The 12914-nt window shown below is 51.7% G+C and overlaps 1 protein-coding gene across 1 annotated transcript in view; it reads left to right on the top strand.

Moving 5' to 3' along the window:
• The window catches only part of LOC105476431 (DS cell adhesion molecule like 1), a 365099-nt gene extending 354790 nt beyond the window's left edge, over window positions 1-10309 (top strand). The window contains exons 26-33 of the mRNA XM_011732389.2: window positions 440-727; window positions 2074-2229; window positions 4357-4387; window positions 4571-4689; window positions 5321-5473; window positions 6090-6284; window positions 7086-7397; window positions 9278-10309. Coding sequence (XP_011730691.2) covers window positions 440-727; window positions 2074-2229; window positions 4357-4387; window positions 4571-4689; window positions 5321-5473; window positions 6090-6284; window positions 7086-7397; window positions 9278-9753 — 1730 coding nt within the window. The 3' untranslated portion in view covers window positions 9754-10309. The remainder of the gene's footprint in view (window positions 1-439; window positions 728-2073; window positions 2230-4356; window positions 4388-4570; window positions 4690-5320; window positions 5474-6089; window positions 6285-7085; window positions 7398-9277) is intronic.
• Window positions 10310-12914: the final 2605 nt, after the last annotated feature.

Here is a 12914-nt window from a genome sequence, read left to right as displayed (position 1 = left end):
GGCCCAGGGAGGGTGGGGTAGAGGGGCTGGGTATGGGGTGGAAGGTGGCTGGGTGGGGAAGGAGGGGTCCAGGGATGCAGGGAGCCTGAAGGGAGGAGTCTCAGCCTCCTTCCCATCACCACAGCATCCCAATAGATCCCATTAGGAAAAACTAGTTCCACTTCCCCACTGGGTGGCCGAAGGTGGCACTCCTTTGCCTCTTCCTGGCTCCCTTCCTCCTCTGCTGAGGCCTCTCTCCAGGCCCTGCCCTTTTCTTCCCTTTCCTCCCTCCCCTCCTCTTCCTCCTCTGCCCCCTGGGGCTTCCCCACCTGACCTGTGCCAAACATGTATTCTGGAGCTACTGCCATCCCAGCTGCCCCAGGGAAATCCTTTCCAGCTCAGCCCAGTCCTGCCTCCCCCCGAGTCTCTCTAACCTCTCTCTCTCCCTCCGGCCTGCCAGAGCCCTCCTTCAGCAAAGACCAACACCTCTTCACCCACATCAACTCCACGCATGCTCGGCTTAACCTGCAGGGCTGGAACAACGGGGGCTGCCCTATCACAGCCATCGTTCTGGAGTATCGGCCCAAGGGGACCTGGGCCTGGCAGGGCCTCCGGGCCAACAGCTCTGGGGAGGTGTTCCTGACGGAACTGCGAGAGGCCACATGGTACGAGCTGCGCATGAGGGCTTGCAACAGCGCTGGCTGCGGCAACGAAACGGCCCAGTTCGCCACCCTGGACTACGATGGCAGTGAGTCGCAAGGGTGGGAGGGATGGCACAGAGGCTGGAGCAGGGTAGTGCGAAGGAAGTGGGCAGAGTGGCAGATACATAAAGAGACAGACCAGTAGAAAAACAGGCAGGGATGCAGGTGGGGGAAATGCTGGCCCACAGGCGAAAGGGCTGACAAAGGGAACATCAGGTTGGTTGCAGCCAGGTAAGTGGGCAATGCACCAATGGCCACTACAGATGGACAGATACATAGGTCAGTAATACCAAAGATGGAGAGTCTTTGAAGCTGCAGTCCTCAATCACTGTGCATTGTTTCAGGGAGGTGACGAGGGAGGTAGAGGTGTGGTTGAGGTCCTGACCCCTAAGAACTTTCTGCTGATATGGAATATTAGCCAGGAGGGAACAGCCTATGCTACAGTCGCAAATACCAAAGCCTAGTGGCTTAACCCTGTACTGATTTGTTTCTTGCTCTCTTGGAGTCCTGTGAAGGTTGAGTGGCCACCCTGTTTTTGAACAGGGAGACTCCGAAATCCACAGAAAAGGTATACTACCAGTTCCTAAGTGCCTTGGCCAGCAGGTGGCCTCTGCCACATAGGGATACATATACACATAGACATGCACACATACACATACACACACATACACACACACATCCATTGAAGGAACATGGAAGGCTGAATTCATAGAAGCCCATTGTCACAAGTCTACCTATGTGTTAAGGAAACAGAACAAAAGCAGTATCAGAAGGGGATGAACTCAAGCAAGGAAGGCTTCATGAAGGAGGTGACTCTTAAGCAAAGCTCTGAAACAGGCAAGGATCAGGGCTTGGCAGAGGGTTATGTCAGCAGGAAAACTTGTCATGTTTCCCTGCAGGAGACCCGGGTTAACAGATATGGCCCCCAGGAGGGGTGAGCAGGGGGAGAATGTAGGGTTTGTAGTGGTTTTTGTCCCCATCTGGGAAAGAGAACCCAGGGTCCACTGCCCTGACTTCTTCCTACCATGCTTCACTCTTGGTTCTCCCCATCCCAGCTGGATATGAGAATTTAAACCCATCAATCCACTCTCAAGGAATGAGCACTGAACTCCAACAGGCGAGAGACTAACTCCAGGAGACTTCAGGCTAATTCTACAACAGTACCAGGAAGTCGTTAATATAATGCAATATAAAAATGACACAACTGTTCATGGCTGTCCTGATAGGACCAGAATTTGGGGAGCAGAGGGGAAGGCCAGGGCTCTGTGCCAGGAGGTGGAGGTCAGAGCCCAAGGTCAGCAAGAGAGGTCAGAGGTCTGCCTCACCCAAGAGATGCTCTGCACAGCACCTGGCTCATAAGGGACATCTAATTCTATTCTTTGCCCTCATTCAGGCACCATTCCACCAATCAAGTCTGCTCAAGGTGAAGGGGACGACGTGAAGAAGCTATTCACCATCGGCTGCCCTGTCATCCTGGCCACACTGGGGGTGGCACTGCTCTTCATTGTACGCAAGAAGAGGAAGGAGAAGCGGCTGAAGCGACTCCGAGGTGGGGGAGCTTCCTATGGGCCTTCCAGGAGGGGGTGTTGGCTCTCAGCCACGTTGTCCCCACTTCACTGGCTCACAGCACCATCTGGATGATACAGAGTGCCTGTGTCCTCTTGAAGGAGGAGTGGTCACTCCAACTTTCTGAAACCTCCTTGGTTCAGAAGGTTTCATTCACCACTTCCTCCTCTATGCCCCCAAGACTTTGTGCCTGCCCCAGTCAGGGCTAATATTTAGAGGTACACACTGGTTAAAGCCATGTTGGTTGTTAAATATTTAAACATTTCCATGTTGGTTGGTAAACAGATGTTGCTCCTTTCCACACTGGATGCTCCATCCCCTCTCACAGGATCCCTGCAACTTTCCTAGGACCCATCCACTAAAGAATAGACCTGCAGGTAGCCTCTAGTACAATGCTCAGTTCTAACTGGGCAGTTTCTGCACCATGTCAGGTGTTAAATATTTTGAATATTATCCCCTTTTTCCATTACCTGATGCCACAGTCTACTGTGAATGGGTCTGATTTACCTCAATTTTCCCATGGCCTAATACAGTGTCTGGCACCTACTAGTTGCTTCACAAATATGCTTTCACTTATTTGGAAAACTTTTATTGAGTCTGCTTCATCATAGATATTGCAAGACTATAGAGATCAATAAAGAACAGCAAAGCCATACTCTTACAGAGATTATCATCTAATGTGAGAAGCCAGGGAACAATAGTAGCACAGAAAAGAGAATGATTAATGCTCCCTATTGTGTTCAGGAATTGGGTAAATGGATGAACAGATGGTTCAATGGATGGTTGATGATTGGATGGATGGATGGATGGATGGATGACTGGGTGGATAATTGAATGACTAGATGGGTGAGTAGTTACATGGTTGGATGGTTGAATGGATCACTGAATAAATGGTTGAATAGAAAGATGTATAGATGGAAGGATGGTTGGATAGCTGAATAGATGGCTGGGTGTAAGGATGGTTGAATAAAAGGTTGAATGAATAGACGGGTGGATGGATTGTTGAATGGCTAGATAATGATTATATGAATAGTTGAACAGATGGGTAGATGATTGAACAGATGCTTGGATGGACAGATGACTATTCTGATAGATCAATGGATGACAAGTTGGATGGATGGCTGGATGGAAAAACAATTGGAATTGTGGGATGATTGGGTGAATGGTTAAAGGAGTGGTTGGATGGAAGATTTAATATATAAATATAAGAATGATTGAATGGATGTTGAATGCATGGGTGGATGGTTGAATGGATTACTGGTTGAATCAATGGGTAGATGGATGGACAGATGGATGGTTGAATAGGTGGATGATGAATTAATGGTTGGTTGGATGGATGAATGGATAATTGGATGGTAGATGGTTAGATGGATGGATGGCTAGATCAATGAATAAATGGATGGATGGATGGATCAATGATTGGGTGAATGGATAGCTAGATAATTGGATGCTTGGATGCATGCATACAACTATTGGGATTCATTCTGACAGCTCATTCTCAGGTATCAGGGGTCTAATAAATTAAGTAGGCCCTTTAATTCTCTCTTCCAAATTCCTAACCTGAGAGTCCTGATCCTATTCAAGGCTCCTCTGAGACAAAGAGGAGCCAAAATCCATCCATGGAGTTTTTGGGCACAGAGTCCCCAGAGGAGGAAGTGAAGCCTCTTGGTTGATATGAGAGTTTAATCATCTGAGGCTTCCTATTGACCACCTCTACCACATCCTCTCCTCTCCCCAAGATATAACTGAGGATAACCTTTCCACTGATATCCATTTCCAGCCTGTTATGGTGTCATGTTTAAGTAGAGTCAATTCATGAAGCAGATGGGGCACTTGCTATGCCCCCCTGTGCTTTGGGAAGGATCCCTCGATTAGATAAAATCTGAAGAAAGGAAAACAGACTTGAGCCAAATCCTGAATTGGGAGCAGTGAAACTGCGTCAAGTTTTAGGCTGTTTTGTAGGTCCTTACATTTCTCCTTCTGCTTCTTAGGAGACCAGCCCTGGCCCCATTTTAAGGAATTCTCCACCTTGTTTCCCATGCCTCTCCCATTGTCATCCTGTTCAAACTTCATTCTCACCCAGCCCTCCTCTCCCTCTACTGTTTTGCAGATGCAAAGAGTTTGGCAGAAATGTTGATAAGGTGAGTATCACCAAGCTGCTTCCTTTCTCCTCCCTTCTCCTCTCTCCCCTGAGGAGGACTCAGGAGCCTCGCTCTGAACTCCCAGAATAGGAGACAGGCTTCTAAGATCCCACTGTCCTGCAAAGCCCCCTCCCCCAACCCCTTATGGCTGCTGAGCCACCCACCTCGTCTTTCTCCCCACAGCAAGAACAATAGAAGCTTTGACACCCCTGTGAAAGGGCCACCCCAGGGCCCACGGCTACACATTGACATCCCCAGGGTCCAGCTGCTCATTGAGGACAAAGAAGGCATCAAGCAGCTGGGTGAGTGACAGGCGCCACAAGCTCCCTGTCATGCTGGATGTGCTTCCCCAGGCTACAATCCATGGAAGTCAAACACCTGCCCTCATGGCAGTGCCCAGGGTTCTGGCAGTAGCCCCATCAACCACTCAACAACCTTAGAACTCATTGTGGCTTCTCTCAAGGGCTAAGTTTCCTCCTCTGTCCAACGGAGGGAATTGCTGGCCTTTCTGTGACTCAACATTGGATAAAGCCTGGGTGTGGTGGATCATGCCTGTTATCCCAGCACTTTGGGAGCCCAAGGAGGAAGGATCACTTGAGGCCAAAAGTTTCAGACCAGCCTAGGCAACATAGTGAGATCCCATTTCTACCACACAAAAAAATAGCCAGGCATGGTGACACATCCTGTAGTCTCAACTACTCGGGAGGTTGAGGTAGGAGGATAGCTTGAGTCCAGGAAATTGAGGTGGCTGCAGTGAGCAATGATCACAATTAAGCCTGGGCAACAGAGTGAGACCCTGTCTCAAAAAAAAAAACAAACAAATCCACAAACAAAAAACACATTGGATAAAGACAAAGAGAAATTCAGTCACATCCAACAGAGCTTTAAAAAACAATTGTCAAGGACTCATGGTAATTGTCCTTCTTTCCCCAGGAGATGACAAGGCCACCATCCCTGTGACAGATGCTGAGTTCAGCCAAGCTGTCAACCCACAGAGTTTCTGTACTGGCGTCTCCTTGCACCACCCAGCCCTCATCCAGAGCACAGGACCCCTCATCGACATGTCTGACATCCGGCCAGGAACCAGTATGCATTATCCCCAGGGAGACAGCCGTCTTCCCACCCAGGGTGCCTTGGGCATAGCGTGACAGAGGTGGTGTTTTTTCTAAAGGGAGGAGGGAGCATAATGGAATAGAATGAAAAAATGGAAAGCACTGGAATTAGCGCCTGGAGACCTCGATTGCAGATTTACTAACTGTGACCTTGGGTCTACCACTAACTTTATCTCTCTGGGCCTGTTCCCTTACGTAGAAATTTTGAGAGTATTGGGTATTTGAGTTCTCCAAGGGTCTTTCTATCTCTAGCACTGTGTATCTGGACATAGGAGAGAACACATCAAGGACTGTAGGGAATGAATGGACAGTCAGGAGGCAGCAGGAAAGGACATCACATTCTCCCCCAGGTGGAAGGAAAAGATGGGGTGGGTGGGGAGAATGCCCTCCACTGCCCCCACGCCTTGACTCGATTGCTGTTCTCCTCTGGGGACAGTGATGTGGTTAGGAAAGGCAGCATTCCCAAGGGAGCTTCTGTGGCTGCGTCTGCCTCTTCCCTTGCTCCCCCTTGCCCTTTCTGGTAAGTGCCAGCTGCCCAAGCCTGGGTGCCTGCGGTTGGAGGATGCAATTTCTTGCTTCTGTCTGTGCAGATCCAGTATCCAGGAAGAATGTAAAGTCAGCCCACAGCACCCGGAACCGGTACTCAAGCCAGTGGACCCTGACCAAGTGCCAGGCCTCCACACCTGCTCGCACCCTCACCTCTGACTGGCGCACTGTGGGCTCCCAGCATGGTGTCACCGTCACTGAGAGTGACAGCTACAGCGCCAGCCTGTCCCAGGACACAGGTGTGCCTAAGGCCCTGCTGGCATCCTGAACACCTCCCCACAGTTCCCCATCATTCACCTTCACCCTCTATTCTTCCAGCTTCTACCCACCAGCTCATGGGGCCAAGGCACAAGTCAGTTTCATGTCTAGCTGGTCACTGACCCACTGTGCAGCTGGGACAAAAACACTTGACGTCACTGACCTCTACTTGGTCAGGGAGTTAATGTTGCTTTCCCAAAAATTGTCAGAGAAACTGGTACACATGATGTTCACTGGCAAAAGGGCTGAATGTTCCAGGGGATGGTTGCTTATTTTCTTTTTTTTTGAGGCGGAGTCTCGCTCTGTCGCCCAGGCTGGAGTGCAGTGGCCGGATCTTGGCTCACTGCAAGCTCCGCCTCCCGGGTTTACGCCATTCTCCTGCCTCAGCCTCCCGAGTAGCTGGGACTACAGGCGCCCGCCACCTCACCCGGCTAGTTTTTTTGTATTTTTTTAGTAGAGACGGGGTTTCACCGTGTTAGCCAAGATGGTCTCGATCTCCTGACCTCGTGATCCGCCCGTCTCGGCCTCCCAAAGTGCTGGGATTATAGGCTTGAGCCACCCCGCCCAGCCGCTTATATTCAAGAATGAAAGATGTTCTGCCCTTCATGAGTCAAAGTTCCTACTTCTGCCACCACTGCCACCTTCACAGGATCTCCTCAGCCTGGTGTCCTCCATGACCAGACTTCCAGACGGCTGCTGGGGTTACAGGCAGGGGAAGTGCTCAGTCAGTCTCACTTATACCCTTCTCCCCATAACCTACTCCTGTCCTCTTAACTCCCCAGACAAAGGAAGGAACAGCATGGTGTCCACTGAGAGCGCCTCTTCCACCTATGAGGAGCTGGCCCGGGCCTACGAACATGCCAAGCTGGAGGAGCAGCTGCAGCACGCCAAGTTTGAGATCACCGAGTGCTTCATCTCTGACAGTTCCTCTGACCAGATGACCACAGGCACCAACGAGAACGCCGACAGCATGACGTCCATGAGCACACCCTCAGAGCCTGGCATCTGCCGCTTTACCGCCTCACCACCCAAGCCCCAGGATGCGGACCGGGGCAAAAACGTGGCTGTGCCCATCCCTCACCGGGCCAACAAGAGTGAGTACTCAGACCACCTCCCAGGCAGTGCCCCCTGGCCCCAGCTCCATGACCCCTGGCTAGATCTAGTCCTACTAGTACCAGGATCCTGCCAGCCCAGCTTGGCTCCTTGGCAGTGCAGGGTGGTACCAACAGCAAGGACTTAGGAGCAAGGAAGGTCAGGGCCCACATCCTGGCTCAACCTCTTCCTGGGTCTGTGGCCTTGGGTAAGCCGTTTAACCTCTGTGGCCTTAAGTTTCTCATTTGTAAAATGCCAATGATAGTATCTACATTGCATTGTTGTGATGGGTATTAGAAATGATATACATCCCCACCATGTCGTAAGGCCTCATTCATTCAGTAGTGAGCATCCCCTTTATCTGAAGCTGTGCCAGGATGGAAACAGATCCCTTCAGGGTCAGCTGCCAAAGGGTCTCTGGTCTCAATGCTGTTTGAATTTAATCCAGACCCAATCGATCAGTCCTGGCAGCTCCGCCCACCATGGTCATACCTCTTGGTAGGCAGTGACCTGGCCTGGCTGGGAACCACCTGACCCCAGGGGCCTGACCAGAGCCTATGCACTTAGAGGCTGGCAGGGCAGGGCTAGGATCACCAGGGGGAGTCTATCAGCAGATGCTGGGGTCACAGCATGCAAAGCCGAGACTATCAAACAATGCAGTGTGGTCTGCTTAGCACTAGCCATGCTAACTGAGGCAGGGGCGGGGCTCTCTGGGTCATGGAAAGAGCCTGGAGCAATGGAAAGACTTTGGAGACTGTGGCCCTGAATGACATCCCCACCCCTTTTGGCTGTGCAAATTTAGGCAAATGGTTTCATCTCTCTGAACCTCAGTTTCCTCACTTGTAAAGCTCAGGCAGGTATTAACCAATCCTGGGGGCTGTCGTGAGGATTCAATAAGAAAATCTAAGGAAAGTGCCTGGCCCAGCTCCCCCAGGGAAAGAGGCCCATTTGCAGGCAGGGTACCCATGGAGCACGGGGGGTCAGGCAACAGAGGTCTTAGAAGCATGTCACATGGAGGCAGTTTAAGAAATTACTAGGTTGGGTGCGGCTGCTCACGCCTATAACCCTAGCACTTTGGGAAGCCAACGCAAGCTGATCACCTGAGGTCAGGAGTTCTAGACCAGCCTGGCCAACATGGCAAAACCCCATCTCTACTAAAAGATACAGAAATTAGCTGGGCGTGGTGGCACATGCCTGTAATCCTAGCTACTCAGGAAGCGGAGGTTGCAGTCAGCTGAGATCGTGCCGCTGCACTCTAGCCTGGATGACAGAGCGACACTCTGTCTCAAAAAAAAAATTAGGAACTTTCCACCTGGAGAAGAGGCGACCAAGTGGGAGGAGAGAGGACATGTAGCTGATTTCAAACATCTGGAAGGCCGCCATGGGAAAGAGGGGGACGCCTCACTCTGTGAGACCTCAGAGGACAGAACCAGGCTCCATGGTGGGGAGGCGACAGGGAATGATATTCCTTTCCTCCTCGGGGTAAAGAAAAGCTTTCCACCAGCCAGAGCCGTTAGGACATCCTTGTCCTTAGCAGTAGTGAGCTCTCCACTACCGGAAGCTGACCAGCCTCTAGTGACCATTGAACAACAAGCATCCATGTATTGGGCAGCTGTTATCTGCAGCAGCCACTGTAGCAAAGCACTTTACCTACCTCATCTCATTCGCCCCTCACAATAATCCTGTGGGGAAGAAAGATCATCCCCATTTCACAGATAAGGAAATGAAGGTCAGAAAGGCCAAGCACCCCACCTTTCCGCTACTCTTTATTGCCCCCCAGTGGAGGGGCCCCGTGCCAGATCAGAGAGAGATGGGGGGCAGGCGATGGGGTGAGGGCTGAATGAGCCTCTGCCTCTAACATCCTCTGCCTCTGTAATTCCAGGTGACTACTGCAACCTGCCCCTGTATGCCAAGTCAGAGGCCTTCTTTCGAAAGGCAGATGGACGTGAGCCCTGCCCCGTGGTCCCACCCCGTGAGGCCTCCATCCGGAACCTGGCTCGAACCTACCACACCCAGGCTCGCCACCTGACCCTGGACCCTGCCAGCAAGCCCTTGGGCCTCCCCCACCCAGGGGCCCCCGCTGCCGCCTCCACAGCCACCTTACCTCAGAGGACTCTGGCCATGCCAGCACCCCCAGCCGGCACAGCCCCCCCAGCCCCCGGCCCCACCCCGGCTGAGCCCCCCACCGCCCCCAGTGCTGCCCCTCCGGCCCCCAGCACCGAGCCTCCACGAGCCGGGGGTCCACACACCAAAATGGGGGGCTCCAGGGACTCGCTTCTCGAGATGAGCACGTCGGGGGTAGGGAGGTCTCAGAAACAGGGGGCCGGGGCCTACTCCAAATCCTACACCCTGGTGTAGCGCTGGCAGGAAGAGCAGCCCACGCCTGGACCGTGCCGCGCCGCAGCCCCACACGCCAGCTCGGCTGTTTTTCTGCATTATTTATATTCAACTGACAGACAAAAACCAACCAACGACAAAACAAAAACCCCCAATCATGAACGCCTGTACATAGAACTCTTTTGTACAAATGAAACTATTTTCTTCTTCTCCATGAAGCCAGGGCACAAAGAATTTGACAGTACAAGTCAAATCCCCCACCCCACAAAATATGTGTGGAGATATATATACATATATAGACAGATAGGAACGCGTCCACAAGCTATATATCTATATATTTCTCTCACCCTATTTTGAGACAGAGGCACAAAGACTCAGCAATTTTTTTCCTTCCTCCTCACCCTCCCCCAATCTAGGTGGTTTTGACAAAGACCAAAATCCCAACTCAGAGACACTGCATGCGATTTTACTGTTCCAAGAAAACCAGGAGTTGCTTCAATTTGCAGATGCTTATGTGTTAATACCTTTTTCTATGAAAAAAGACCCAGCGCCGTGTGCAATAAAGGTTATGTTTCTATGTGGTGGCTTTTTTCCCATCTGGCGAGGGCCAGCGGGGAGGGAGGAGAGACCCCGATCCCAGGCCTTCTGTCTCTCATAAAGAGACTTTGTGAGAAGCCTGGGCTTTGGCTCAGTGCTGTAAGACTTTCAAAGGCTTGCAATTAGCCAAGGTGCCTCCTCTTCTGTTCTCAGAGCTGTGCTGGGCCTGCAAGGGGAACTAGGTCGGTGGCTTCGTGCAAACTCCTAAACCCCTCTGACCCACAGTGTCCTTACCTGTAAACAGAGGGAAGCTTGTAGCAGATGGAATGAGGCGACCTCGGGCTCACAAGCACTGGGGAGCCTGGGATAGGGGAGGGGTTGCCTACTGGCTTCTCTCCTCCAAGAGAGTGCAGGGTAGCCAGGGGGCCAGGACTGTACAAGATCACTAGCCCACAGCTGTGGGAGAGGTGCCTATTGAGAGCCGGGAAGAAGAGATTATCTAAACCTGGGACACCAGGCCAAGGCCTAAAGTTCTGGGCTGTTAGGACCAGATGAGATCAGAGGGAGAAGGAGGGAAGTCGTCGGAGGTCTGAGGAGTGAGAGAAGCTCATGGAGGAGAGGGAATGGAGCTCAGCCAAAGAGAACCAAGTCAGCACACCAGGTACCTCACCTGGCTTCCAAGGAGTCAGTCAAGTGGAAGAACAGGCGTCCACACGGAGGAGCAGGCAAGGTGCTGTGGGTGTGCAGGGCCCGTTTCTGATGAGAGGGTCCAGAGGGCATCACAGGAGATGGCAGGTGAGATGAACCTCCAGGGACTTGAAGGTTTGGAGAGGCAGAAGCAGGTGACTGGCCCCTGGGTGAAAAAGAAGTGCACCTAAGAAGTGCACGGGGGGCTCCTGAGTCGAGCGCTGCAATTGAGGCTAAGCTGTGAATCAGGAACCTGGAAGGAAGGTGAGTCTGGGACCCACTGCTCCCCAGCAGCTGAGAGGAGGAACTGTCAAGGGCTGGAGAGGGAGGGAGGAGTTTGTGCGTGCAGGCAGCTCATACCTATTAGCCTGGGCCCCGGTGAGGCCCCACCTGGGATGCATGACCTTTCGTAGAAGCATCTTCCGAATCCCACAAACACTGTCTGAGCACAAGAGTGTGTGGGATGCAGAGGAGTCCCTCGCATGAATAACTAGATTCCCGGGTCGGCACCGTGAGAGGGGAGGGGCAGAGATTCCGTACGTCTCGGTATTCCTAGGCTCATGAAGAAATGCTCATCTCAGCCCCCACACCCAGGACCCAGCCAGGAGAAGCAGCTAAAGGCATCATTTGAAAATCAAAGCTCTGCATTCCAGACACCTGGTGACAGCCCAGCTTCGTTCCATCTCTGGGAGGACGGAACGCCGCCCAAGGATGCGCACGCCATCTGCAGGTCGCCTCCAGAACTGCAAGCACAATGATCAAAACTGAGCGGTCTGCATAGAATGCCCCCCTACCCCACCTCCCCTGCACACCAGACGTTGGGCAAACAAACACGAATCAGAGCCAACTCCAACCAGCAAGAGGGAATGAAAAACTCCTCAGAGGCTAAAGGCGCAGAAGATGGAACCAGCCTAAGGGCTACCTTAGAAGGGGAACGCTGTCAGGAAAATACGGATCCCGATACTAGGTGCCAGGTGCTGCTTATAATCTCATTGCAGACGGGAGAAAGGTATCACGATTACCACTTGACAGGTGAGAAGGTTAGAGGAGCTAGAAGAGGTGGGAATGAGATTTAAACTCATGAGCGTCCAATTCCTTAACTACTGAGCCATACTACCTGCTGCTCCACTGTTCAAAGATGGAGTTTCAGTTCTTCCTCGAGAATGTTGCCAGGGAAGGAGCCCGCCAGGTCCGGGGAGCAAGCTGGACATATGGGCAGAAAAACAGTTGATGTGATGCTATCAGTAAACAGTTCAGGCAGGTGACCCAATATGCAGCACAGGGTGGATTAAGGGCTCCGAAGTACTTCATCCTGGTGAAGGGCAGTGGTGGAAAAGGTGGTGAAAATTCAGCTCTGAGGAGCTGTTGAAGGCCTGGGACCTGAGGTGGACTCTAGGATGAGAAGGATTTGGAAAGGCAACAGAAAAGTAAGATGTGGGCCAGTTTAGCTTGTATTCCACTGGGCTAGGCCCCTTATTATAAAGCACAAAGTCTGGAAATTCAGACATACTTGAGCAAAATCCACACGATTCTATTTGCTAATAATCTCTAACTTCAATAAGTTTTGCAGGGTTTTTTGTTGTCATTGTTGTTTGTTTGGTTTTTTGTTTGTTTTTTTGAGACAGCATCTCACTCTGTCACCCAGGCTGGAGTGCAGTGGTGTGATCACGGCTCACTGCAGCCTCGATCTTTCTGGCTCAAGTGATCTTCCTGCCTCAGCCCCTGCAGTAGCAGGGACTACAGGCACATGCCACAATGCTCAGCTAATTTTTGTAATTTTTTTTCTGTAGAGACAGGGTTTCACCATGTTGCACAGGCTGGTCTCAAACTCCTGGACTCAAGCAATCCTCCTGCCTCGGCCTCCCAAACTGCTGGGATTACAGGTGTGAGCCACTGGGCCTGGCCCTTGATATGTTTTTTCAGCTAAACCACAAGCCTGCCTGTTTGATCCACACCCA

This window comes from Macaca nemestrina, chromosome 12 (assembly GCF_043159975.1).
Source record: "Macaca nemestrina isolate mMacNem1 chromosome 12, mMacNem.hap1, whole genome shotgun sequence".
Taxonomy (NCBI): domain Eukaryota; kingdom Metazoa; phylum Chordata; class Mammalia; order Primates; family Cercopithecidae; genus Macaca; species Macaca nemestrina.
Note: the sequence above shows the minus strand (reverse complement) of the source record. Positions and strands in the feature narration are given on the sequence as shown.